Source organism: Pagrus pagrus, assembly GCF_965226575.1.
Source record: "Pagrus pagrus genome assembly, chromosome: 2".
NCBI classification, from domain to species: domain Eukaryota; kingdom Metazoa; phylum Chordata; class Actinopteri; order Spariformes; family Sparidae; genus Pagrus; species Pagrus pagrus.
The window spans coordinates 8776313-8799472 of record NC_140186.1 but is presented as its reverse complement, the minus strand read 5'-3'; the positions used below and the strand labels follow the sequence as shown (position 1 = coordinate 8799472).

At 42.5% G+C, this 23160-nt stretch overlaps 2 protein-coding genes across 10 annotated transcripts; one reads left to right on the top strand and one right to left on the bottom strand.

Moving 5' to 3' along the window:
- Positions 1-297: 297 nt before the first annotated feature.
- pcm1 (pericentriolar material 1) lies at positions 298-19911 on the bottom strand. Of its 9 annotated transcripts, none has more exons than XM_084375922.1 (40): positions 19285-19911; positions 17842-17956; positions 17421-17666; positions 16906-17232; positions 15647-15817; positions 15064-15183; positions 14580-14766; positions 14173-14282; positions 13585-13858; positions 13332-13482; positions 12759-12977; positions 12029-12195; positions 11570-11799; positions 11008-11150; positions 10762-10891; positions 10253-10417; positions 9950-10131; positions 9490-9690; positions 9111-9402; positions 8739-8884; positions 8437-8648; positions 7806-7980; positions 7398-7708; positions 7128-7289; positions 6849-6905; positions 6496-6668; positions 5467-5598; positions 4649-4787; positions 4013-4174; positions 3781-3887; positions 3392-3526; positions 3095-3298; positions 2893-2952; positions 2652-2802; positions 2144-2292; positions 1982-2045; positions 1623-1831; positions 1385-1477; positions 1158-1281; positions 298-964 (listed from the first exon to the last, which is right to left on the bottom strand). In XM_084375922.1, exons 2-40 carry the CDS (start codon positions 17935-17937, stop codon positions 939-941), a joined length of 6402 nt encoding a protein of 2133 aa, XP_084232048.1. In that variant the 5' UTR covers positions 17938-17956; positions 19285-19911; the 3' UTR covers positions 298-938. The 9 variants fall into 9 exon arrangements, with proteins under 9 accessions (XP_084232048.1, XP_084232046.1, XP_084232047.1 ...); XM_084375920.1 differs by having other exon boundaries at positions 19316-19911; XM_084375921.1 differs by lacking the exon at positions 19285-19911 and adding an exon at positions 18488-18573.
- Positions 18670-22417, top strand: sart1 (spliceosome associated factor 1, recruiter of U4/U6.U5 tri-snRNP). Its single transcript, XM_084376000.1, has 2 exons — positions 18670-18750; positions 19880-22417. Exon 2 carries the CDS (start codon positions 19909-19911, stop codon positions 22243-22245), a length of 2337 nt encoding a protein of 778 aa, XP_084232126.1. The 5' UTR covers positions 18670-18750; positions 19880-19908; the 3' UTR covers positions 22246-22417.
- Positions 22418-23160: the final 743 nt, after the last annotated feature.

Genomic DNA, 23160 nt, shown 5'->3' with positions numbered 1-23160 from the left:
ATATGATATAAAAGTATTTACATCATTTGGTCTATAAAATAGTGGGAAATGCTCAAGGTGCTGTTTGCAAATGTCTTGTTTTGACCCACAAACAGCCAAAAAACCCAAAGTTTTCAGTTTATTATCACACAGCCAAAGAAGCAGCAAATCCTTGCAGTTTAATGGTAGAGGCAAAGAATATTTGGCTTTTTTGCTTGAAAAATTAATCATAATCTACATGATGTACAAAGTTTGTCAACACAAACATTTTTGAAACTTCCAGCATTTTATTATTTAAAACTTATTACTGTAGTCAACATTTTAATTACATGAAAAGTCAATGGAGATTAACGACTGACAGAACAAAACAGTATAAAGATGTGTCTGAAGGGATAAAAGTTAAGTCGGAGCTTTGAGCTCTCACATAAAGAAAGAAAGTGTTCAAGCTGGAGAAACAAATAGCTGAAGTCAGCCAGGCTACAGCTGAACTTCCATCCTACTGTAATCTCTTTATAATTAGGAATCAAGTGCAGATAAGATGAGCTGAACAGCAATAAGGCCAGGCCGAGACAAATAAAACATTTAAAAAGTCACAACTTATGTCAAACTGATCCCATAACCAAGAAAGAAACTAAGGCGGATCTGAAGAGGAGTTTCAGTAATATAAAGATTCAAACAGAGGCTTAACTGTCAGTAATCAGCAGCTTAGAGACGACCCCTCCCCAGATTATCCATAACTCACATTAAACATTCAGGAATAAAAGGAACTATGTGTTGATTATGTGCAGATGTTTAGTTTTATCTGTTGCGTGTCACAGCTAACTTGTGACCAATATCATGAGCCTTTGCTCCTTTAAAACTAGCAGATAAAGAATCAACAATTATACAATCAATACAGATTGAGGGTTTAAGCATAGTGTTGCTAAAAACAGTAGATTTTGAGACATCGGTATAAATCTTTACACACTCTGGGCACCAACAATGTCTGAAAAAGAAAAGAAAAACACATAATTTACTTTTAGGGTTGGACTTTCAGCTCATGCACAGACAAAAATAGCAGCTCATTCCTGTGCGGAAGTAAACATGGTAACCAGAGGCTTCTGTATGTAGGGTAGGCCTATTTGGCAACCACACAAACAGAAGTGTATCACTATGTGCCAAGGATTGTAAATCCATACCTGGTTCCTTTAGTGCGTGTGCATTTCCCACCAGCCCAGTCAGCGATTCAGTGTTCCCATTGAGGATCTCGACAGACAGGTTGTTATTCTGCTGCTCCTCCACTATTCTCTTCTGTAGTTCCTCCTACAGAACACAGTTAATCGTTAGGTGTTTTCACAGGGAGCGAACACCTCGACTCTCCCTTTTAATATATAAACATCTGATGAGTGTTATAGCTGTTACACACCTCACACATGACTGTAAGCTGCAATGGCAAGTCATCCACCTTCACAAAGTCTTCCTCATCAGATTTCTGACTGGTGTTACCCGAGCCCATCTCCTGCATCAACAACACGAATAAAATCAGTACACGACAAAGTACTCTGTGTTTTACTGGCAAGTAATCGTGCCTCTTCTACTTTGATAAACAAAAATATCCCAAGCATATTTTCAATAAAACTAAGCATCTTCAGGCTTGGACTTACATCTACATTGATCATGACGGGTGAGTCCGTGTCAGGGCTGCTTGTGGTGTTTGGCTCCTTGGGGACCTCCTGACCATCAGAGACGGCAGAGCTTTCTTCTAAGGCAGCAGCTGCCCCATCGTTACTTTCCTCCTGAGGACTCTGGCACTTGTCCATTTCACGCTCCTCTTCTGCTGAATCCAGAGCCCTGACAGAGTTGTTGATTTCTGCTAAACCAAAAAGAAAATAGCCTCTGTGATAAAAAGATGATGGACCAACAACGGGTCTAAAAATACAAGATTCCTATCAGACTAAAAAGCCAATCTGACATTTTCAAGCTTGAAGGGAATTTTCCACTGAAAATGTCAAGAGGACCTCACCATCTTCATCATCTGAATTCTTCTGTTCAGTTTTGGTCTCCTGGCTGTCACTACATGTTGTTCCCTGAAGCACAGCACAGTCACACAGGTCAGACGAAGAAAAATGTGTTGAATAATCGAAGCTAAGGTTGTTGGGTGAAAAAATATCTCTGCGACACTAACCTCCTGCTCCACCTGTCCGTCGGCAGAAGCTTGCAGGGATGTTTGAACATCAACAGGTCCGGCTTCGAACTCCTCCATCTCCTCCTCCTCATTCTCATCCTCTCCACTGCCATAGTTTGTCAAGGCCTGAGTCTCTGCTTTGGACAGACCTGAAAGAAAGACCACACAGAAAAATGAGTGTGTGTTAATAAATACATTCTTGTGTTTATAGTGCTGTGCCAGAAACCACTACTCTGCTTCTACAGCGTTTGGTACAGACCCCAACACATGTCACAACATCATGATTTTAATATTTTAAGTGAAAGTGACAAAAATGCTTTTAGCATGACTGGAATTTTTATTTTCTTTACAACTGTTACTGACATTATCCTGATTTAACTTTGAAGATCCATTACAGGCATCTTCTCACTGACATTGATGGATCACAACATGGCCACAGTCTGACTAAAATTATTTAACAATATGTTCTCCTGGCAAAGGGCCCTTTGTACAAAATATTTTCATTTACTGATTGACAGAGGTATTCCTTGTCCATCCCCTTCATCCTCATCTTCCTCTTCAACCTCTGAGGCTTCACTGCTCCTGCTGTTCTTCCTCTCTGTCTGCAGGTAAAGCTCCTGCAGAGTAGAATCCCCTTCCTGCTCAGCCTCATCTTGGTCCTGGCAGACAAAGAGAGAACATTTTTATAACACATAACTATTGTACTAAGTGGTGTTTACAATTTCATCGTCAGTATTAAAACGACTGACCTTGTCTTCATCTGTGTAGGCGGGAGAAACAGATTTATCACCACCAGCTGTAGCATTTTCCTAAATTGAGGAATAAATTAACACAAATATTCACATTAGTCTCATTCAAACACATTTCTCTACGTCAGTGTTAATTATTTCCTCATAAATACGTCTATTAGGTTACCAAAAACACAAAGAGGGAATAGAACAGACAACTAACCTTGAGACTGCACTTTGCTTTACTGGGTTGCTCAGGCCTCTTCTTATTTTTGTGTTTGGCTGCCAGGGCAATGCTGCTGCTATTATCTAAATCCTGCATGAGCCTGAAGAAGGCGAGTTCATTGAAGAGGATCTCGGAGATCTCCACTAGGAGTTCCTCACCACAGTCCTTCAGAGTACGGCCCACAAATTTACTTAGAGAGTCCTGGAGCAGGAGAAGAGAGGTGAAGTGTCAGAAAAGATGTTTTTCTTTTGATCTGCTTAAACTTGTGTCGCCTGGTATTGGCACTGGTCATACCTGCAGTATTCCTCCCAGTTGTCTGTGGAAAAAGCGAACAAACTCTTTGCTTTCATCATTCTGTTGGGTGAGAGTCAGAACCATGCGCCGGACAGATGTCAACAGCTGGAGGGAACACACCTCATCCATGTTCTCCTAATCAAAGAAAAGAGGAACATTACAGAGTGAGTTAACTCGTTTATAGCGGTTTTCTGTCATAATAGTGCACTTAGTACTGACATTCAATTTGTGCCTTAAAACTTTTAGCAATTAATTACTAACAAGCACACCTTTAATTTAATGGCTTAATTCAAGTGTGGGCAAAGCACAATTTTTCAATATGAGCACATTTTCTGCTGGCACAAAGCTAACAACATCCACTCTGCAGCTCCTCGTGTTGGTTATCTTACCTTAAGGAATGGGATGACTTCTGTCATGATGGCTTTGATCTGACGATCCAGCTGCTGTGTGTCAATCTGAGGGCAGCGCATATCACCTGCTGGAGCAGCTGCACCTCCTGCTCACAGACAAAAACATTCATTTACAATTTCTGCTAACTCAAACAGCAAACTGAATGTGATGATTCTGTTGCTACAGGTCTTTGCACACGGTTAACTCGGGCAGCCTTGTATGATTCAGTACCTTCCACTTGGTCAGCGGGGTTAGCAGAGGGATGTTCAGCGTTTGAGACGTCAGAGTCACCAGCAGCGCTGGCGTTGTAGGGGTTAAACTCAGCTTTAAGCTTCATGCGTTCATACTCCCTAATCCTGGCCAGAGCTTTGTCTAAATGAATCACCGTGTTGCCTATCAGAGCAGCAAAGAAAGGAGAGCGGGGAAGTGAAAAAAAAAGAGACAGAAATGGGACCCAGAAAGTTTAAAATCGATGAAGCAAGAGAGAGACGACTGTAATGGATATTAATGCAGTCAGTCAGTAACCAGGGTTACACTACAGGATCAAACAAAGTAGGCCAGCCATACTCCTAATCTGTCACTGAAGCTCCCAAAATATGAGTCTGCCATTTCATTGCAAAACTTTTTTTTGCTTTTTCTGGATATTCTTTTCGTTTGGCCATGTATTACTGATCCTGAGGTGTGACCTGGTTGCCTTACAAAGACAGGCCTTGAGTTGACCTGCTGGGAAAAATAGAAGGGGCCCGTAGTTAAAGGCAACAAGCAAAGCGTTTAAGATATGCATAGGGTTATAAACAGGTGTACAGTTTTACAAGCTTGAGCCCCTCGTTTTCCAAAATCAAACACATTCTACATGCGTCACCATACCCAGATCATCGTTAGCAAATGGTTCCAGGTTGGAGGAGGTTGACAAGGTGCTTTCATTGTCCACAGATTCTGCGTCATCCCTCTTCTTCACTGCGTCCTGGGTGAGCCTCAGGTTTTTCTCCACCACCTCCACCACCTCCTGAAAAAAAGTAAAGATTCTGATATGAGGCACCGACAGAATACATCTGACATTTCTGAAACCAAAAAGGTTTTAACCCCAACAGTTTGGATTACAGGAGAATGGATGATTCATCACAGATCCACCACCCAACATCTCCCTAAAGAATTTACAGCGGCGCATTCTATAAACAACTGCAGTGGTGGCTTGTCCCAACTTGGAAAATTAGACATTTCATCCATCATTCTTGAACAAAGGCATTATTTGGGCAGACAAAAGGCCTAGCTTCCAATTAGCATAACTCTGGGGACCTTGGCCCAGAACAAAGAACACATGTCTGATCTGGCAAAAGAGTTGTGGTGAGATGAGGGTCATTTTTTACAGACAGGCTTCTGAAGTCTTGCTGTCAAGTTAAATTCAAAGACAATGGAGATAGGAGGAAGGAAAATTAAAATCGGAGAATAAAGAGAGACATGGACAGATTAAAAGAGACAAGGCAGGGAAGGATGAAAGGAGACAAGAGAGGGAGAAACTAATGAAAGATGTATTGAAATGTAGAAGAGGAAGCAAGTCAAAGTGATAAAAAAGTGGGGGCTGGATGACAGGATAAAAAAAGGATGGAGAGAAAGACTTCAGGGCAGGTAGAAAGATTGGAAATGTGTGAGAGTGCCATGCTGAGAAGCAATAATGTGTTTCTTACTGCATCACTGGTAGTCAGACTCTCACTGGGTGTGAGTTCAGACTGAGAGCCTGCAGCCCACACCACAGGACCGAGAGGGGGCAACTGGTCCTCAGCCGCACTCTTCTCTGCTAGGTGACTGGTCACAATGTCCTAGTAGAGACACAGGGAGAAGCTAATGGAATCATGCCAAGTTTTAAACGGGATCCTATATCTACATCTGCGGTCAGGCTCAGATCTGAGGAGTTTTAAAATTTGGACATGACTTAAAAAAAAAAGATTGGAAGTCGACTGATCCTGGATTTTTGGGGCTGAATTTTTTTGCACTTGTGATGAACACAGGATATTTTGCAGTTTAAGAAATTTGAGCAGTTTTGGGCTCAAAAACTAAATTATACATCAAGCAATTATTACATTTTAATGATATAACAGAAAAGATAATCACAAGATAAATACTTCAAACAGTACAATTCATTAAAACAAATAGGTACTAAAACAGAATAATTGACCGAAGTAGAATTGAGGAGACTCGTGTTTTTTTCTCACTCTCGTCCTCATGATTTGCTCAACTACTCTTATCTCTTCTTTATCTGCAGTTCAAGACCACATCTCCACCAGCCATCTACAGTCTTCTTAAAATCCAGTCTCAGCCTCCTGACCGCCATTTCAAAAGTCCCCTTTTTCTTCCTCCTAATTGTATCTGCTGCAGGTCTTGTCTGCCAAGAAAGCAGAGACATTTGGTCCAGAGCCTCTCAAAAAAGTAGGGTTTTGAAATGATCAAAACAGCCCTAAATTATTTCTGGATAAAGTCTGAGGCATCAAATCTTATCTGTAACCAGTCACATGACCAGATATTCTGTGCCAAACAACCCTGACCTAGATTCTGGACATGAACATATCCCATGTTCTCTTTAGGGGCAAATCAAGGTGTAACTTAGCCTGAAAATTTATAATCTGAACCCAGCATAAATGATATATCCATATTAGTTGGAAACTGCAGTTGAATATTTAACTGCAGTTTCTAAGTAGTAACATGTCTGTACTTCTTACCTGTAGGGAATACAGCGCCCTCTGCCGCAAGTAGTCTGTGTTGAGCAGCTGCAGCTCATGGAAGAGCTCGATGAGAAAGTGGGGACGGGACTCATTCTGGGATATCAAAGTAGCCACTTCAGAGTAGATGGTCTCCCTCAGAGCCTCGAACAGTGAGAAGTCGCTGCTTGCATCTGAGATTCGATGGATACGAGCATAATCTCATTCACAAGTTAAAAAAACAAAACAAAAAACACAATAGTAGTAGTAATAGTCTGCCTTTCAATTTAGAGGCATTTTAGGTTAGGCCATAAATACAACATGCATGGGATGTTGAGGTGACATGAAGACCAAATGATGATTTGTGAGTTTACCTGGTGCTTCTGTGCATGCAATTCTGTTAGAAAGGAAGGGTGTTCTCCAAGCATAGGCTGTGAGTAAGATAAATTAAAGTGACAACAACGTAAATTAACCAAAGATTAAAATGAAACAGGTTGTCATGACAAATGTGCAAAGAAACATGAATTTAAATTACATCAAAAAGGAAAAGATGTTAAAAATATAGGAAAAGGATAAAAATATAAACAAAGAACACAGACACAAGAGGGATGAAGTGGGTGCATTACTTTCACTATAAATAGTCTGACCCCTACCAGAGGAGAGATCGTTTCGTTTGTTCCCGAGCTTAGTTTTGCTGTCTAGTTTCTCCTGGGTCAGCTTGTCCAACAGACTCTTATTCTGATCCTTCTGACGAGACAAGGGCGCCCTCTCTTGGGCAAAGTCAGCAGTACTGCTTGCACTGTCACTCTCATGGCCTGAAAAAAAGAAAAAAAGGACACACAAAAGGTAAGGAAACCATTTGTGACATTTGCTTATTTGGTTGAATCAAACAATACAGCAGAGATTCAACTCAATCTAAATACCTTCACTGTTCTTGTTGTGCCCTTTGTTCCTCCTGCGACGACTCTTAGTATTGGGTGTCTTGCTTCGGGAGGCTAGATTGGCTTGTGCACAGGCTTTGCGCCCGGCTTTGAAAGTCTTTGTGATGGTAGTGGGATCAACAGGATCGGGCATGCTGCTGAAGCTTTCCTGTGAAGCCCTGTCAAATTCTTGAGGTCGCGAGTGGCGGTTGGCAAAAGTGGGGGAGGAGGAGGGAGACTCGTGGGGCCCCGTATTAGATCGGTGATGCTGGACGGTGTTGTTTGTGTAGGAAGTTTTCAACCAGCCAGTTGCTCTAAAGAAGTCACATGAAAATTAATTAATGAATTAATCTGAACAAAATTTTTTACAAGAACAAATATGAATGTCTTTTCAGGCAAAGACGGACATACCCTCTCTCTGTGTTAAGAGGAGAACGCTGCAGCGGAGGAGGGAAACTCATGTACTCTGTTTTAATTGAAGTGTTGGGGTCTAGCTGCTGCTTCTGGTGGTCAGGGGTTGCCTGACTTGCTGCACCCTGAGGGAACTCACCCATGGGACCAGGGAAGAGTGGATATAAGTGAAAGCCTGAGAGTTAAAGAAATAAAAAGAACTTCATTAAATTCAAAGCTTAAGTGTTAATGGTCCAAAAAAATACATTAAATCATGGCAGTAGGACTTTTGGCCTTTCATTTATGCATGACTGAGTCACTTTAAAATACATCACTTACTTCCATTCAAAAGAACTAATTGAAAAAGAGTACTCATACCTACATATAGCACCAATATTGGTTGGCCACTGTACTAGAACTACATGAAGACAAAACCTTTTTTTCATTTTTTTCTGCATTGCAAAGAGGCATTACCAAGATTTATTGATCTAGAATAGCTGAGAGGGTTTTGGGCACTCTACATCATATCCAAAAAACTGTCTTTTAAGCCTCATTCAGATCTTTAAGCTTTCTGTTGCTGCAGTACATCTACTGCACACCATTCTAGACAGGTTTTGTGAGAGAATTAGGCTCATAAATATGTATGTCATACTGGGAGGGAATGGAGATATGGCAGCAGTTGACATGTTGTTGGCTGAAGGATGCAGGGTAGAGGAGAAGGGGAGGAAGACACCAGGAGAGACTGAGGGACCGGAGCTGGATTCTTGGGATGAGCCCTGCTTCTGTGTCTGCCAACCTGGTGCTGAGGACGACGTCTGCTGTTGCTGCTGCTGGCGAAGGAGGTCATTCAGGACGTGCTTTAGTCTGGAGAAAAGGCGTGACAGATTATAGACAATTTAAAAAAGATTAACTACTTGATAGGGATGAAGTACAGTACAATACTAGTGTTTTCACCTGTGTACATTGTTTTGCTGCCAAGTCAGCTGGGTGTAACACTGGTTGAGCTGGTGCATGACCAGGTGGACCTGTGGTGATGACAAGTTGTTGGGTAACACGCTGTACTGACCCGTCAGCAGGGTTTGTAACATATAAGAGAGTGTCTGTGGAAGAAGAGGAGAGAAGAGGAAAATTATTTTTTGTTGATAATCATTTCATGATGTTTCGAAAGACAAACTAAAAAGTCACCGAAATAAAGACTGAACAGAAAGCTATGAGTGACTGCACTGACAATTCCACTATGACTTCAAATTAAGCCTACAGATGCGGTGCAAGCTTGTGTAAATTATCAAGGTGTCTGTGTGTATATCATTTGTTCAGTGTACCAACCTGCTGGTCCTGCAGGAGTGTCTGACACATGCTGGTGCTGAAGTCCAGCTGTCTCTGCAGCTGGCTGACCTGTTCCTGCCAGTGGCATGAGCCCTCGGTGAAGGACAGTTCAGAGGCCCATCGCAGGTTCTCTTGTCGCCGTGTGCCTCCATGCTGGCTCGCAGACTGGTTCAAACTTCTGGACTGCTGCTGCTGCTGCTGCTGCTGTTGCTGCTGCTTGGCCTTAGTCTTGTTATGAAGACATGGATTCCCACTACCTTCACCTGAGAAGGCTGGTGGAGGCTTCAGGTTGCTATAGAGTGAATACATTATTTTTAAAGACAGATTATACTGTAGATATAGGCACAATCTGATTTCTTCTGCCTCCTCTCCGACTCACCTTCCTTGGTTCTTCCTGTTACTGTAGGAGCACTGGTTCCTGCTGGATGAGTAGATGTGGATGTCATCATCCGAGCTGCTCTCTGCACATTCTTCCTGCTCATCTTCCTCTTCTACACCCATCTCTGAGCGATAATCATCCTCATCGTCATCATCATCATCATCAAGGTGGCAGGGAGTGGAACCCCATGTGGCCATTGTCCTAATAATCACAGCAGAAACATTTTATGGAATAGCCATTTGTTTAAATCTCTTCATTTGTCAAAGAAAGAAAAGAAAAAACAACAGGAAATAACTGCCTTTACTTTACTTCCAATTACAACAGCTACCACAATATGCCTGTATGCATGTTATAAGATGTGGCTGCTGCGTTGGTTCTTATAAAATATGTAAACTGACTAATATTTGACTTCTCTCTCGGACCTTGGAGAGACAGGCCCCTAGAGCAGTCGGTCTCCTACCTTTCATCCCTACTGACAGGCTGTGAGGGTGTAGCAAGGCCTTCTTGATCATCAATCCTCCGAGGAGAGTCACTGAGACCGCTACGCCTCTGGTGTTCAGCCATCAAGGACTCGAGGTGCTTTCTGCGTTGCCGCAGTTCTTCACGCAAAATCTGGTGCCGACGCATCTCCGACCAAAGCTGCTGACAACACAGGGAACACAACCAGAATCTGTATTGTTCTGTTCTAAAAGTACAGATTTCATTTTGATATTTGATCGCTGATGAGACCGAGGGTCTTTGTGTGAAAGGTGGAGTCTGTTACCTCATGGTCAGTGACTGAAGACGTAGCTGCTTCTGGAGCAGTGGGTTTGAGCACAGCTGAGTTGGTTTTGGGTCCAGAGGAGGAGGGGGTCTGGCCAATGATTGGAGTGGAAGCTGGAGCCTTCCTCAGCAAGCCCTGCTGACTCACTGTGCTGGACACAGATGACTAGAAAGGAGAAGACAAAGTTAAAGGTTAATAGGGTATACAGTATAATGCAGTCATCTAATAAATCCTACCTTCATTAACTTTAGAATGTCCTGTTTCTGTTCAATCTGTTTCTGTGGAAACTTTACCTTTTTTGTAGGTTGTAGTTTATGCCTTTTTTTACTGAAAGGTGTTCCTATTATTTAGTCCCCCTGTTAAGATATTTTTAGCACCTGTATGCACGTTTGTGTTACCCGAGACCTTTTCTGGTATAACATGGACCTTGTTGGGAATAGCAGGCCTTATTGGGACCAAAGCCCGGTCCTAATATGGCAAACCTTGTGTGTGTGTTGTGAGTATAATACCTGGAGGTCAGGGCAGGCCCACTGCAGGTCTTGGATCTTCCCTTGGATCTCAATGAGCCTCTGACGCTCTTCATGGAGCTGCTTCAGCTCCTGCTTCTGCTGACGCAGCTTCTCCTCATACAGCTTCTCCCTTTGTCCAAAATAGGTTTGATGCAATGTGAATTATTCCAGGTGAACACACAGGTAAAAAGTAAAAATTCTGAATACAGTAAAAGCAATGATTAATTTTTCAGACATTTACTATACCTGGCCTTGCTGGAGAGACTGAGTTCTCTGGGGCTCTGTTTGGATCCAGTCCCCACCGACACAGCCACTGCAGCTCTGGTATTATTTGGTTGTTGGTGTAAAACTTCATCCTCATTAGCTGTTGTGCCATCAGTGTCATCACTCTAGAGTCACATAGAATCACACAATTTATAGTTTTCAGCTTTAGATTGGATCAATGTCTCTATGCTAGAAAATGTATAATTCTTGATGCCATGACACATAAACCTAAACCACAACCACCTCAGCTCATAAAAAAAAAAAAAAAAAAAAAAATATTACTACTACTACTACTACTATTGAGGAATAGCATTTCCATATTTTATTTGCAATCAAAGGTTCATTATTTGTTTACGGTGCTTTTTTCATATTCCTGTAAAAAAAATGCAACATGTCAGATTAAATGACAAAAAACATTTATCCCAGTGTGTGTGAAAGTCAGAAATTTTAGACCTCAGGGCATTAACAACTCTTCCTTTCATTCTGAAAGTAACAACTTCATCTCTACTCGGAATCATTCATATTATTCTGTCATCTTCCTCACCTGAACCATGGCCACCAGCTCCTGAAGCTGCCGAAGTTTCTGCTTCGCTGTCTGCCGATGAACCTTCTGGACAAAACCTTCATTGTTCCCCAGACTGCTTCTGCGACTAGACCCTGATGCCTCACTGTCTGGAGCCATAGCCTGTGCCCCTTCATCATTACCGAGACCGTCTTCATCCTCATCATCATCCTTCACCTGATTATAGGGGGTGTCCCTATTGTACTGGCACTCTAAATGAGAGAAGGTTGTAGATATATAATTTAGATTACAAAAAGAGAACACAGAGCTTCAATAACAAACTCCTGCAAACATAGCACTCTTTCATAAAAGTCTTACCAAACTAATGTATGTGATTTTATCTCAAATGTTAAAATGCATGGAGTTGCCACTTAATTCAAATGAGGTTTCAAAGAAGAGAGATTTAATGTTGCAAATATCTGTATGTGTGTGTGAGTGTACCTATGGCTGACGGGATGTTGAGGCTGCGAAGGTTGGCTGCTGACCGGTTGTTGATCTCGCACTCAGTGTTGAGTCTGCCATCACGGTTGTTTGTGGCACCGCTCCTGACGCTGCGCCCGTTGGTCAGGCTATTCAAGTCTGTCCAGTTCCCACTGCGCTGTGGGTTTCTAAACAGATAAGAGTGCAGTGACTGTTATGGAAACATCTCAATACCAGTAGTAAAACGAAACACACCGTGACCTTTTGCTAAACTCTACCATACTATAATTTGATCTGAAACTCAATCTGTGTATAATGTGGGGTTGCAAGTAACAATCATTTTCATTATTAATTAATCTGATTATTTTCATGCTTAGTTGAATGATCATTTATAAAAACAGCAGAATAATGTAAAAACAAAAAAAATGCAAATCACAATTTCCAGGTGATGATATCACAAATCTTTCATATAGTCTACAGCCCCAAAGTAATCAATCTATTACAATATAAGACGAGGAAAAGCAGCATATGCTCACATTTTTGCCTGGAAACTGGCATAAACGAATATATAACCGATTACCAAAATAGTTGGCAATTCATTTGCCTTCAATCATCTCATTAATTAATTGACCACATCTTTGCAGCTCTAGTATAATGACTAATCTCTTAATTGATCTCCAATCAGACAATTTCTTGTTAAAAGATTATTCCATTTATAAAACTATAAATGTATTTATTTAGACAAACACACCTGATGTTAGTTACAGGATGGCGGTTCTCCTGTTCAGAATCAAACATGGCCTCAAACATAGAACCATCCTCCGTCTCGTCTTCCTCCTCCTCTTCATCATCATCATCATCCTCTTTCACATTTTCATTGACCGCATCCACCATCATATCAGAAGTCTGCTCGTAGTACTGAACCAATTCCCGAAGCTCATTCAGACGCTTGTGGACCTCTTTTAGCTTCCTGTTGGGAGAGGACAAAGAACAACAATTGCGTGACTGAAATGCAAACTACTATTTTTGTTAATAATTAAAAAGGTTATGTGACACGCCAGGACAGTGTCTTCACAATTCATCCTTCTACTGTAGTACAAAGTACAGTCACCTACAGCCTTATACGTTGTGGAGGCTGAACGTCTTGTTTAAGAACACTTTAGCAAAGGCTGAAACTTACAAGTGGACTTGTGGGAGGTTTTGGGGGTGCAAGGTTTCTCTACACCAACATATATTACACCACCCCCACACTATACATCAGCCTGCTGCTGACATCTGATCTGTCTATTCAGCTGCTTGAACCTGTGTGTGTTTTTGTGTGTACCTCAGCTTGTCTGTGGAATTGGAGCTGTCCTGGTGTTGCGTGAGTGACGGATGAAAGGAGGTGGAAGCTGAAGCCCCATTAGTGCAGAGAGCAGATTGACAATCTGTAGATCCTCCCATGCTCAGACTGCACTGTGTTGACAATCCACGGCCTGAAGGGAACCACATGACTTTCAATTACATTATTTTTTTTTTTAAAAAACAAAGAAAGACTGCAAAAAAAGAAAGAAAAAAGACTCCAGAAATGCTCTTACATGAGTTATTATTGAGCGTCTGGTCTCTGAGTGAATGCAGCTCCTGCAGGATCTTGTCCATGGTTTGTTTTTTGTCTTGGAGTTCTTGGAGCTTAGTGAGTTTGGCACTGGCAGCTGTTGCCCCCGTGTCTAGGCCGGTGTGGGGACCAGAGGCAGAGTGGAGCAGAGGCCTGTGCTGAGGTGGACCAACAGCCTGGGGGGACCTTGACCAGCACACCTCTCTAGAGAGGGAAAGGCTCTCTGCCTGACGACGGTTGTCTGGCACTGCTTTGGTCTGTAAGGTATAAATAATGGAAAACTTGAATCACAAATTAGTTATTAAAACAGTTAAGACACATTTCTTGATAAAATAAGGATTTAAATTAAGTTAACATAGCTTGTCAAATGAAAGGCAGATCCCAGGTGGACATGCCACAATTACAGATTATAGTCTCTTCATCAAATTGTAAAAAAGAAATATCTTGATACACTGACATTGACATAACACAGTAATACAACTGTTGTACGGAAGATAGAAAACAGTTCAATGTAGGAAATGTTAATCGATGGCATAATTCTATATCAAAGACATTGCAGAGTGTACTGTACCCGAGAGTCATGTAGCTGGTTGTGGAACCGCTGGATCAAATCATTTAACTCGTCATTCAGTTCAGATGTGATGCTCAGGCCTGAGACACTGCCTGTGGTTTCTGTGACAACTAATGACAACAAATGTCAGAGCAATTAAACAGAGGTTTAACTGTTAATGCTAATAATTTTATATGACTTAAAAAGCTAGAAACATAATTATCAGAAAATATTGCTGCATGAATATAACCTTGATAATACTATTAGTTCTTTCAATTACATTTTCATTAAAAAAGATCACAACTGAGTTTTTATTGTTGGAAAAGTAATGTATACTACTTTTTCTTTTGGAAAAAAGACAATAACAACAAACAACTACTGGTCTGCGCTTGATAGTTATTTGGCTTCTTTGTTGATGTGCATCTCACCAGTGTCCTCAATTACAGCAAGTGCCTGTTCTGCACTGTCCTGCATGGCCATTAGTGCTTCCTGTCGGCCCTGCAGGGCCCTGAGCTGCTCCTGCTGCTCCAGCATCTTCTTCAGCAGCTCGTGCTGCTTACGCAGATTCTCCAACTCTTCCTTCTGGTCAGCTCGCACAGTTTCTGGCCTACCGCCCTAAGAAATTCACACCCACATAGCATTAGAAACACTGAATCTACCACAACAGCAACAGTACTGTGGTGCTACTCAGCGGAAAAAGGTAACGGAAGCTTGTTGGGTACTGGACCAGCAAATGAGACTAGCCTACAATTATAAAAAGCAAAGGAGGGACAAATCGTTGAGTTTATATTTCCTCTTGTCTTGAAAACAAATTACAATCACTTTACACTAATAATCACAGCTATGTGTAATTCAACAGAGACCATTAACAAGAGCAGAAAGTGGCAGATTCTTTGGAAACAGTCCACAAACCGTTGCATTTGAGGCATCTGAAAAGCGGACCTCAATGTTAAGAGAAGTGCTCTCTGCCAGTGAACCTGAGCCCACTGCAGAGTCCAGGGTCCCCACATCGTCCTCCTCATGCTCTCGTGTCTATAAAGATAGTGGAAAGAACAGCCAGTGACTCAAAGAGAGTTGAATAGGAAAGTATGCAGTACACTTTTTTTTATCCAATGCGATATGCTCCCCCAAATGCCCCATATATGGGTGAGCCTGCATACAGGAGAAGTGGAAATATGTGGAAATTAATGTTTCTTGCAAATACTACAATACATTTCACAAATTCCCTGGTCAAGGCAAAATGATACCACATACAAAACTATGTCATGTCACAGCAATGCAAGGTAGCATGAAACATGACTTGACTAGAAGTTATTGAGGCCACAGACACAGACAACCATTAAACATGTATGTGTATGGCTAGCTGCCAAGAGAAAAACACAAACAGGCTCCATTTCAACCATTAATTAGCTAAACAAGCTTTACAAATGAAAGACCACATTTTTACTGAACATTATCTACCTTTGTCTGAGCATGAGAAAAGCAAAAAACTAACCAGCATTTTCTGCAGGAACCGTAAATAGGACTTCTCTTGCTCCTTGAGGTGGTCGATGAGATGGGAGAGACGCTCCACGTTGGCCGGCACATCATTCTTCTCCACCAGGTCATCCCGCATGGAGCTGGCCTTACTGATGTACTCCCGAATCTGTACCAGTTTGCTCACCACCTGAGATGGTACACAGAGAGGAGGGTGGTGCGATGGGTGTGGGTTTCAGAAGAGTAAATGAAAGGAAGACAGAGAAAGACGTGAGGAAAGGTTAGTGAGCATCTGTAGCGACTGCTCAGACTGGGCGAAATAAGGGCAGAAAGGGGGTTGGGCAGAATACTCACTGGGCACCAGGGGTGGCATATTTATAAATTGCCCTAAATACAGTCTAGTTTCAGCTGCACAAGCACTCCCTCACTTTCAACCTAGTTCTGGTTTCACAGAGCAGTCTGGAGTGCAATGATATGTAGACAATGCCATGTGTAGATAGGAAAAGGGATAACTTCAATTAAAACCTCTTATTTTGTTGTGGTGGAGATGTTACTTAGAGATAAACTTGACTGATTGCACCTTATACGACAAACAAATAACTTTTCTCATAATAACATCATTAAATCAAAATGGCAAAATGTTCTGTGTGTATCGTCTATGTAATGTGGTTGTTACACAGGAGATCTGTTCTATATCAAAACACGTTCCAGTTCTGTGCCTTTCTGTCATAGACCTAATTCCTTAAAAGTTAATGAAGTTTTTTTTTTAACATCTTTTCAATCATGCTAATGACATGAGTTTGGGGCTGGCAATGCTGTCTGTCTCTCTGTCTGTCTGTTGGCCACTTAATCACATCGGTCCACACTGAAACAACGATGAAAAAAGGATGGCTTGGCATGACATTTTATCAAAAGTTCGTGGTAACCACAGGCTGAATCCTCCTAACTGTGATGATCCCACCTTGTACTCCAGTGCCACCATGAGGTTGACGTGTGGCTCAGAGTGAAGTATCTTGACAATTATTAAATTAATTGCTATGACATTTGATATTAAAGATCATTTTAACTTTTCCTCTTGCTTCACCGGCAAGTCAGTGCTTTTACTTTTTCAGTAAAACATCTCAGCATTTTCTAGATGGACATATTTGTTTGTATTTGAGATGAGCACCTCATTGTTCCACTCATCCATTCTCATCCTCAGACTACAAGACATCAAGTGGAAGTTAAACAAGAGTAAGAGTGGACTAAACCCTTAAAAACAACAAAACAAAGTGTTACCTGGCTGCTGTCTATTCTTGGCTGTCCTCTCCCATATTCTCTGTGCGCCACAGGCCCTCTCTCGCTGGCACCACGGCTCAACCTTGGAGTATCCTTGGTGGGAACCAAAGGGGTTAACGTGTCCCTGAGTCCTGGGCTCTGTTTCTTAGTTTCCTTGGTGATAGCTGGTGTGGCTGGGGCAGAGGACGAAGGAGGGAGCAGCTCTTTGCTTTTGTTAGTGTTTACATGCAGAGGTAGGAAGTTGTAGGGCTTTTTGTTTTCTCCAGCTAACTGGCGCTGGTTGTTGGCAGCTGTGACACGTCCCTGGGAGTCACTGCCAATGCTCCTCTGGGTAATAAAAGAAGATACAAGTCAGATAAATCCATATAAATGAACAGTTATTACATATTTTTAATGACCACAACACACTAGATACAACCAAAATATGCTGCTATGAGTTACATGCATGAACATGGTTTGTTAGCCCAGTAAAAACAACACCGAGGCTACATTTGTTTTTATACGTGCCATTTTACCTCATCCAAGTCTGTGAAATTGATTCTCTGACGCAGCTTGTCCAGCTCAGCCTGATCTGGGACAGACATCTGGGTGGTGTATTTGATGTGGGAAAACGAATGAGGAGTGCGCGCTCTCCTGCGGCCGGCCCCAGGGGTGGATTCGGGCGAAATATCATTGGTCAGGCGGCTCTCCACCACTGCGGCTGAAAGCTTCTTCTTGTTCTTCTCCGAGGACCGGTTGCCTTTCTTCTGTACACCCCAGTCCTGATGAACAGGATGCATATCACAGCGTCAATAAGCCACGAGAGTGACAACGCAGTAAGATACATTTACAGACCAGCAAGCACTTTACAGATTGAATGAGAAATGTAAGGTGAACAATGGCTGTGGGAATGAAACAAAGAGTCTTTTGTTTCTGTAAGTTCGGACCATTCCTTACCATGTTGTTGAGTCTATCTACCAGACTACCATTGGTCACACTCCAGTTGTGCAGCTCTTCTGCACTGTCATCAAAAGGAGTGCCTCCAGTTGCCATGTCATCCACTTAAGGCTTGCTGGAATTCACAACAAAAGGGCATACTGATCATCACACACATAACACTGCACTACAATCAAGTTACACAACTCTACATTAAAAAAACACTACGGTAAAAGGACATTTCACAGTGGACTACTGATTGCTTAGCTTACTGTAGTTCACAACGAAGAGGTGACGTGAGGTTAACTAGCTCACGTTAGCTACTTGACGTTAACTGAATGTTAGCACCTGTCACTAAGTTGAACGTTTAACCTTGTGTTAGTGCCCCAAAACGACATCAAATCTGACAGTTAGCTAACTGTAATTAATCTTAGGACAACAACAATGAGCAAGTAATATCGACGCATTGCTTACGATGTGTTAAACATTGACATGACCAATGTTAATAACGCATAAAAACATGTATGGAGCCAACTGTTTTGGCTAACCGTTACATCCAAGCATCAAGTGCGTCATTTCTTACCAGCCGTCAACTTTAGCTAACGTTAACTCTCCGAGCACGACCAGATTAAGAAACACCAGCACGTTGACCGAATGGCTAACTTACTGGACACTCACGGTGACCTGTCTGTGAACGTTAGCCAAGCTGCCGTTGGGTTTTTGTGTGTGTGTGTGTGTGTGTGTGTGTGTGTGGCCCGCTCGGATTCCCGGGGAAAAACAATGAGGCATTCCCTCCACCACGCAGCGAGTTAGCGCGAGCTTTCTGTCACTGCTCCCCGCTGGGCTGCTCGTTAATGTTAGCTTTATAGGAAGGATGTGGCGCCATAACCAGCGCAACACACGCAGTTAGCTTCAACAAACGTGACAGATGTGAGTGTACGGAGGTTATTTCTTGCTGAACTTAACTGACAGTTAGCTAGCTTAACATTTGTGACCTAGTTCCGTTCCACAATCGCCATGGCAACACGTAATAACCCAGATCTGCACCAGCTAACCCACTTGACTAACATGACTCCGACCCTCTATCGATTCAACACCACAACATCATTTAGCGCTACTTGTCTGAAAATAAATTAAAAAAAACCTTATGCTAACTATCGTTGTCATGCTTGTTGAGATAGCTCGCTAATGCTACCTAGCTTGCTAACAGCTGCCCAGCCCGGAGCTAACTTTAAATGTCCCGATAAAAGTTGAAGCAAACAAGCGTCTCAGCTCTCGTTGACGTTAGCTAACGCTAAACGTCGAGCAGTGACTGTGGTTATTTATCGCACACTCAGCGTGGTTTTACAAACTCTCACGGCTAACCCACACCAGCATTCGTTAACGACAAACGCAGCAGTTTAAAATAACGTTAGTGGCTTTTAGTCATGATATTTTAAAAAGGCTATTGCTAAGTTAGCTTACAATTTAAGACACGGGACGTCGAGGTTATTACCGTTCTGAGTGAAAGTGGCGAAGCTGTCGTTGTCTAGCCCTTCATATATTGCAGAAGAGGTTTTACAAATCCCGTCGGGGTCTAGTAAAAGCCATTTGATAAACAATAACGTCTTTTCTGTGCCAAAACGCAGCAACTCCTGGATGTGATCCTGGCCTGATAACGTCATAAACACCCCCATACGGCAGGTGGCGGTATACATTAGCTGCTAGCTCATCTTCGACTACAGGAAGTCTATTTGTAGGAAACGGCAATATTGTCTTTAGCTGTACGTTTGACGAAGTATGAAGTCGTGTTGCTAAACGTGGACTAGATGGTTAAAGTGGCGTAAAGAAAACATACAGCTCAACAAACTTTCCACATCATCACTCTTCGTCGATTACTTTTATCGTTTTTGTGCACGGTTTTACTTTTGCCTCGGCACTCGGTGAGTTGTGTCGTCGGTTAGCGACTTAGCATTCAAAGCTAATGTTGGCTAATTAGCGAACGACAACTAGAAACATTTTTCATCCTGTTATCCAACACGAAGCAAGTGTGTTGTAACAACTTTTTTTTTTTTTTGAGTCTGAGTTGTTAAACCTGCAGAGGACATAATGGGCTCGTCCAAGAAACACAAGGAAAAGAGCCGCGACAAGGACACAGAGGAGCGCCGCCGCGAGCATAAGAAACACCGCCACAAGGACCGAGAAAGAGACGGTTCAGACCGGGATAAAGAGAAGCGAAAACGCTCCAGGTCCAGGGAGAGGAGCGGGCGGGAAAGCCGTACCAAAGGTGAAAGGAGCACCGGAGAGCCACGAGTGAAGAAGGAGAAAGTTGATCTGGGATATGAAGAAGGCAGTGCAGAGGTGGGGCCTCAGTCTGCCAGCGGAGATGCGTCTCTCAGCATCGATGAGACAAACAAACTCAGGGCCAAGCTGGGTCTCAAGCCTCTGGAGATGAGCGACAACAAAAAGGAGCTCGGCACCAAAGAGGAACCGATGGTGGCTGAGACGATCAACCCTGTTCTCATCAAACAGCAAAAGGAGATGAGAGAGAAGCTTGCAGCTCTGAAAGAAAAACGCATCCAGAACCAGAAATTGGGGAAAGTCAAGACCCTAGCAGAGGATGACTGGCTGGATGACACATGTGCTTGGGTTGAGAGAAGCAGAACGCTGGCGAAAGAAAAAGAAATGGCGGAGAAAAGAGCCAAACTTCTGGAGGAGATGGATGAGGAGTTTGGTGTCAGCAGTCTGGTGGAAGAGGAGTTTGCGCAAAGCAGAAATGATGCCTACACATCCCGAGATCTGAAGGGACTCAAAGTGCAGCACAAGGTGGATTCCTTCAACGAGGGCCAGACCGTCATCCTGACCCTAGAAGATAAAGGCGTCCTCGAAGAAGAGGAAGATGTGCTCGTAAATGTGGGAATGGTGGACAAGGAAAAAGCAGAGAAGAATGTGGAGTTGAAAAAGAAAAAGCCAGATTACAAGCCCTATGAAGAAGAGGAGAGTGTGGATGACATGGTTACGTTCAAGTCCCACTCCGTTCTGTCCAAGTACGATGAGGAAATTGAGGGTGAAAAGAAAAAGAGTTTCAGGTTGAATACGGGGGGCTTTGCTGATGGGGAGCGAGAGCGGGAGCTTCAGGCCATGAGAGAGGCTCTACGAAACCAGGCCCAGTCTTTGGAAATGCCCGCTCTCAGCATCGCCTCCGAGTATTACACACCTCAGGAAATGGTGGGCTTTAAGAAGACGAAGCGCCGTGTGAAGAAGATCAGGAAGAAGGAGAAGCTGACAGTTGCCGATGAACTTGCACTCGATGACACCCGCAACACTGACTTTGGCTCCAGGACACGCGGTCGAGGCCGCAAAAAGCTGGATGAAGAGGGCAAGGAGGTGAAAGAGGAGGAGGAAGGGGAGGGGGAGGGGGAGGAGGAGAGCAAATTGGAAGACAATATCCCCCAAATGTCTGATGACATCAGGATGGCAGAGATGGACATAAGCGACGAGGAAGACTTTACACCTCCTGAACCAGCTGTAATTGAGGAGGATGAGGCAGAGCAGGAGCTGCAGAAACAGCTGGCAAAACAGAGGAAGCTGAAACAGAAGCAGCTTCTCAAAGACTCTGGGGAAAAGGTGGCAGAGCAGATTAAAGAGCTTGCTAAAGTTGACATTGACAATGATCCAGAGAAGAGGAACAACATTGTTTTCAACGCCACCTCAGAGTTTTGCAGAACTCTGGGTGACATTCCAACATACGGACTGTCCGGCAACAGAGAGGACCAAGAAGACATTATGGACTTTGAACAGGAAGAGGAGAAAGATGACGCTGGAGGTTCAGACTCAGAAATGGATGAGAATGTTGGATGGAGCACCGTTAACCTGGACGAAGAGCAGAAACAACCAGATTTCTCTACAGCCTCTGCCACCATTTTGGATGAAGAGCCCATTGTCAACTCCGGCCTTGCTGCCGCCCTGCTGCTGTGCAAAAACAAAGGTCTGTTGGACACTCAGATGCAGAAAGTAGCCCGTGTCAGAGCCCCGAAAGGCGCCTTGCCTAATGACAACTACTGCATTGAGGACAAGATGGGCTTTGATGACAAGTACAGTCGCCGTGAAGAATACAGAGGCTTCACTCAAGACTTCAAGGAGAAGGAAAGCTACAAGCCTGACGTCAAGATCGAGTATGTGGATGAATCTGGGCGGAAACTCACTCCAAAAGAAGCCTTCAGGCAGCTTTCTCATCGATTCCACGGCAAAGGGTCTGGAAAGATGAAGACCGAGAGGAGGATGAAAAAGCTGGAGGAGGAGGCACTGCTGAAGAAGATGAGCAGCAGTGACACTCCTCTGGGCACGGTGGCGTTGCTTCAAGAGAAGCAGAAATCCCAGAAAACACCATATATTGTGCTTAGTGGTAGTGGGAAAAGTATGAATGCAAACACCATCACCAAATAATTTTTTGGGGGTAGTTGATTATCTTAAACATAGACATGCATTCACACATGCACAGATATACACATACACACACACGATGCTTAAAGAAACTGATCCAATTTCATGCTTACTTCATAAAGCTTTGTTGTTGTAGTTAAGAATTGTCCAATAAAATGAATACCAATCAGAGAAATGTCTTTTTTATTTTTTTATTTTCTGTGTGTCAAATTTACAAGGTGTAGAGCAAGTTGGAGGGTAACTATACGCAGGATGATAATGTTGTTTTAGTGAGGATGTAAATTTGTTATAATTGTAAATAAGTAGTGTAAATTCTGAATGCCTTTGTTTAGTTTCATTTCAGCTGTTGTACATTTCATGGCATGAGGTTAAGAACAGGTCCAGTAGTGATGAACAACAGGAGGAATTTTAAAATCCACTTGGGGTTTTTTAAAGTTAAATTTGGTTCACAAAACAAATCCAAAATGACAATACATAAAGAAAATCACGAATTTAAACGTTACATTTTTTTTATTATTGAGTAACATCCAGTTTTATGGTTTCATCTTTTCTGTAAAAAAAAAAAACAATACAGTATAAGATAATTCCTCACAAGTAGTTGGTTGATATGCCTTTCAAATTATAAATAATTATTATAAATAATATTAATGATGCTTTTAAATGTAGTGAACTGACGACATTGAAGAGAATATAAACTGATATTAAGAATGTGCATTTCACAAAAGTTTACATGTGCCTACATTACTCCAAAAATAGGGTGGATTTGTTTTTGTACAACAGATGGCAGCCTTGTACGGCCTATTAAAAGGCCATGACAGTGGTGGGCGATTACTTGTCGGTGTCTCCGTTAAATCGAAAAATATTTAAACTCATTTAAATTAAATTGTGAATAATAAGTAAACTTTTACTTTCTATTAA

Coding starts and splice junctions, on each gene's coding strand:
- pcm1 (XM_084375922.1), bottom strand. CDS start 17,937: ATGGCAACTGGAGGCACTCCTTTTGATGACAGTGCAGAAGAGCTGCAC. Junction 13,483..13,584: donor GACGCTCAATAATAACTCAT/GTAAGAGCATTT, acceptor GGTTCCCTTCAG/GCCGTGGATTGTCAACACAG. Junction 6,669..6,848: donor TGCATGCACAGAAGCACCAG/GTAAACTCACAA, acceptor ATCGAATCTCAG/ATGCAAGCAGCGACTTCTCA.
- sart1 (XM_084376000.1), top strand. CDS start 19,909: ATGGGCTCGTCCAAGAAACACAAGGAAAAGAGCCGCGACAAGGACACA.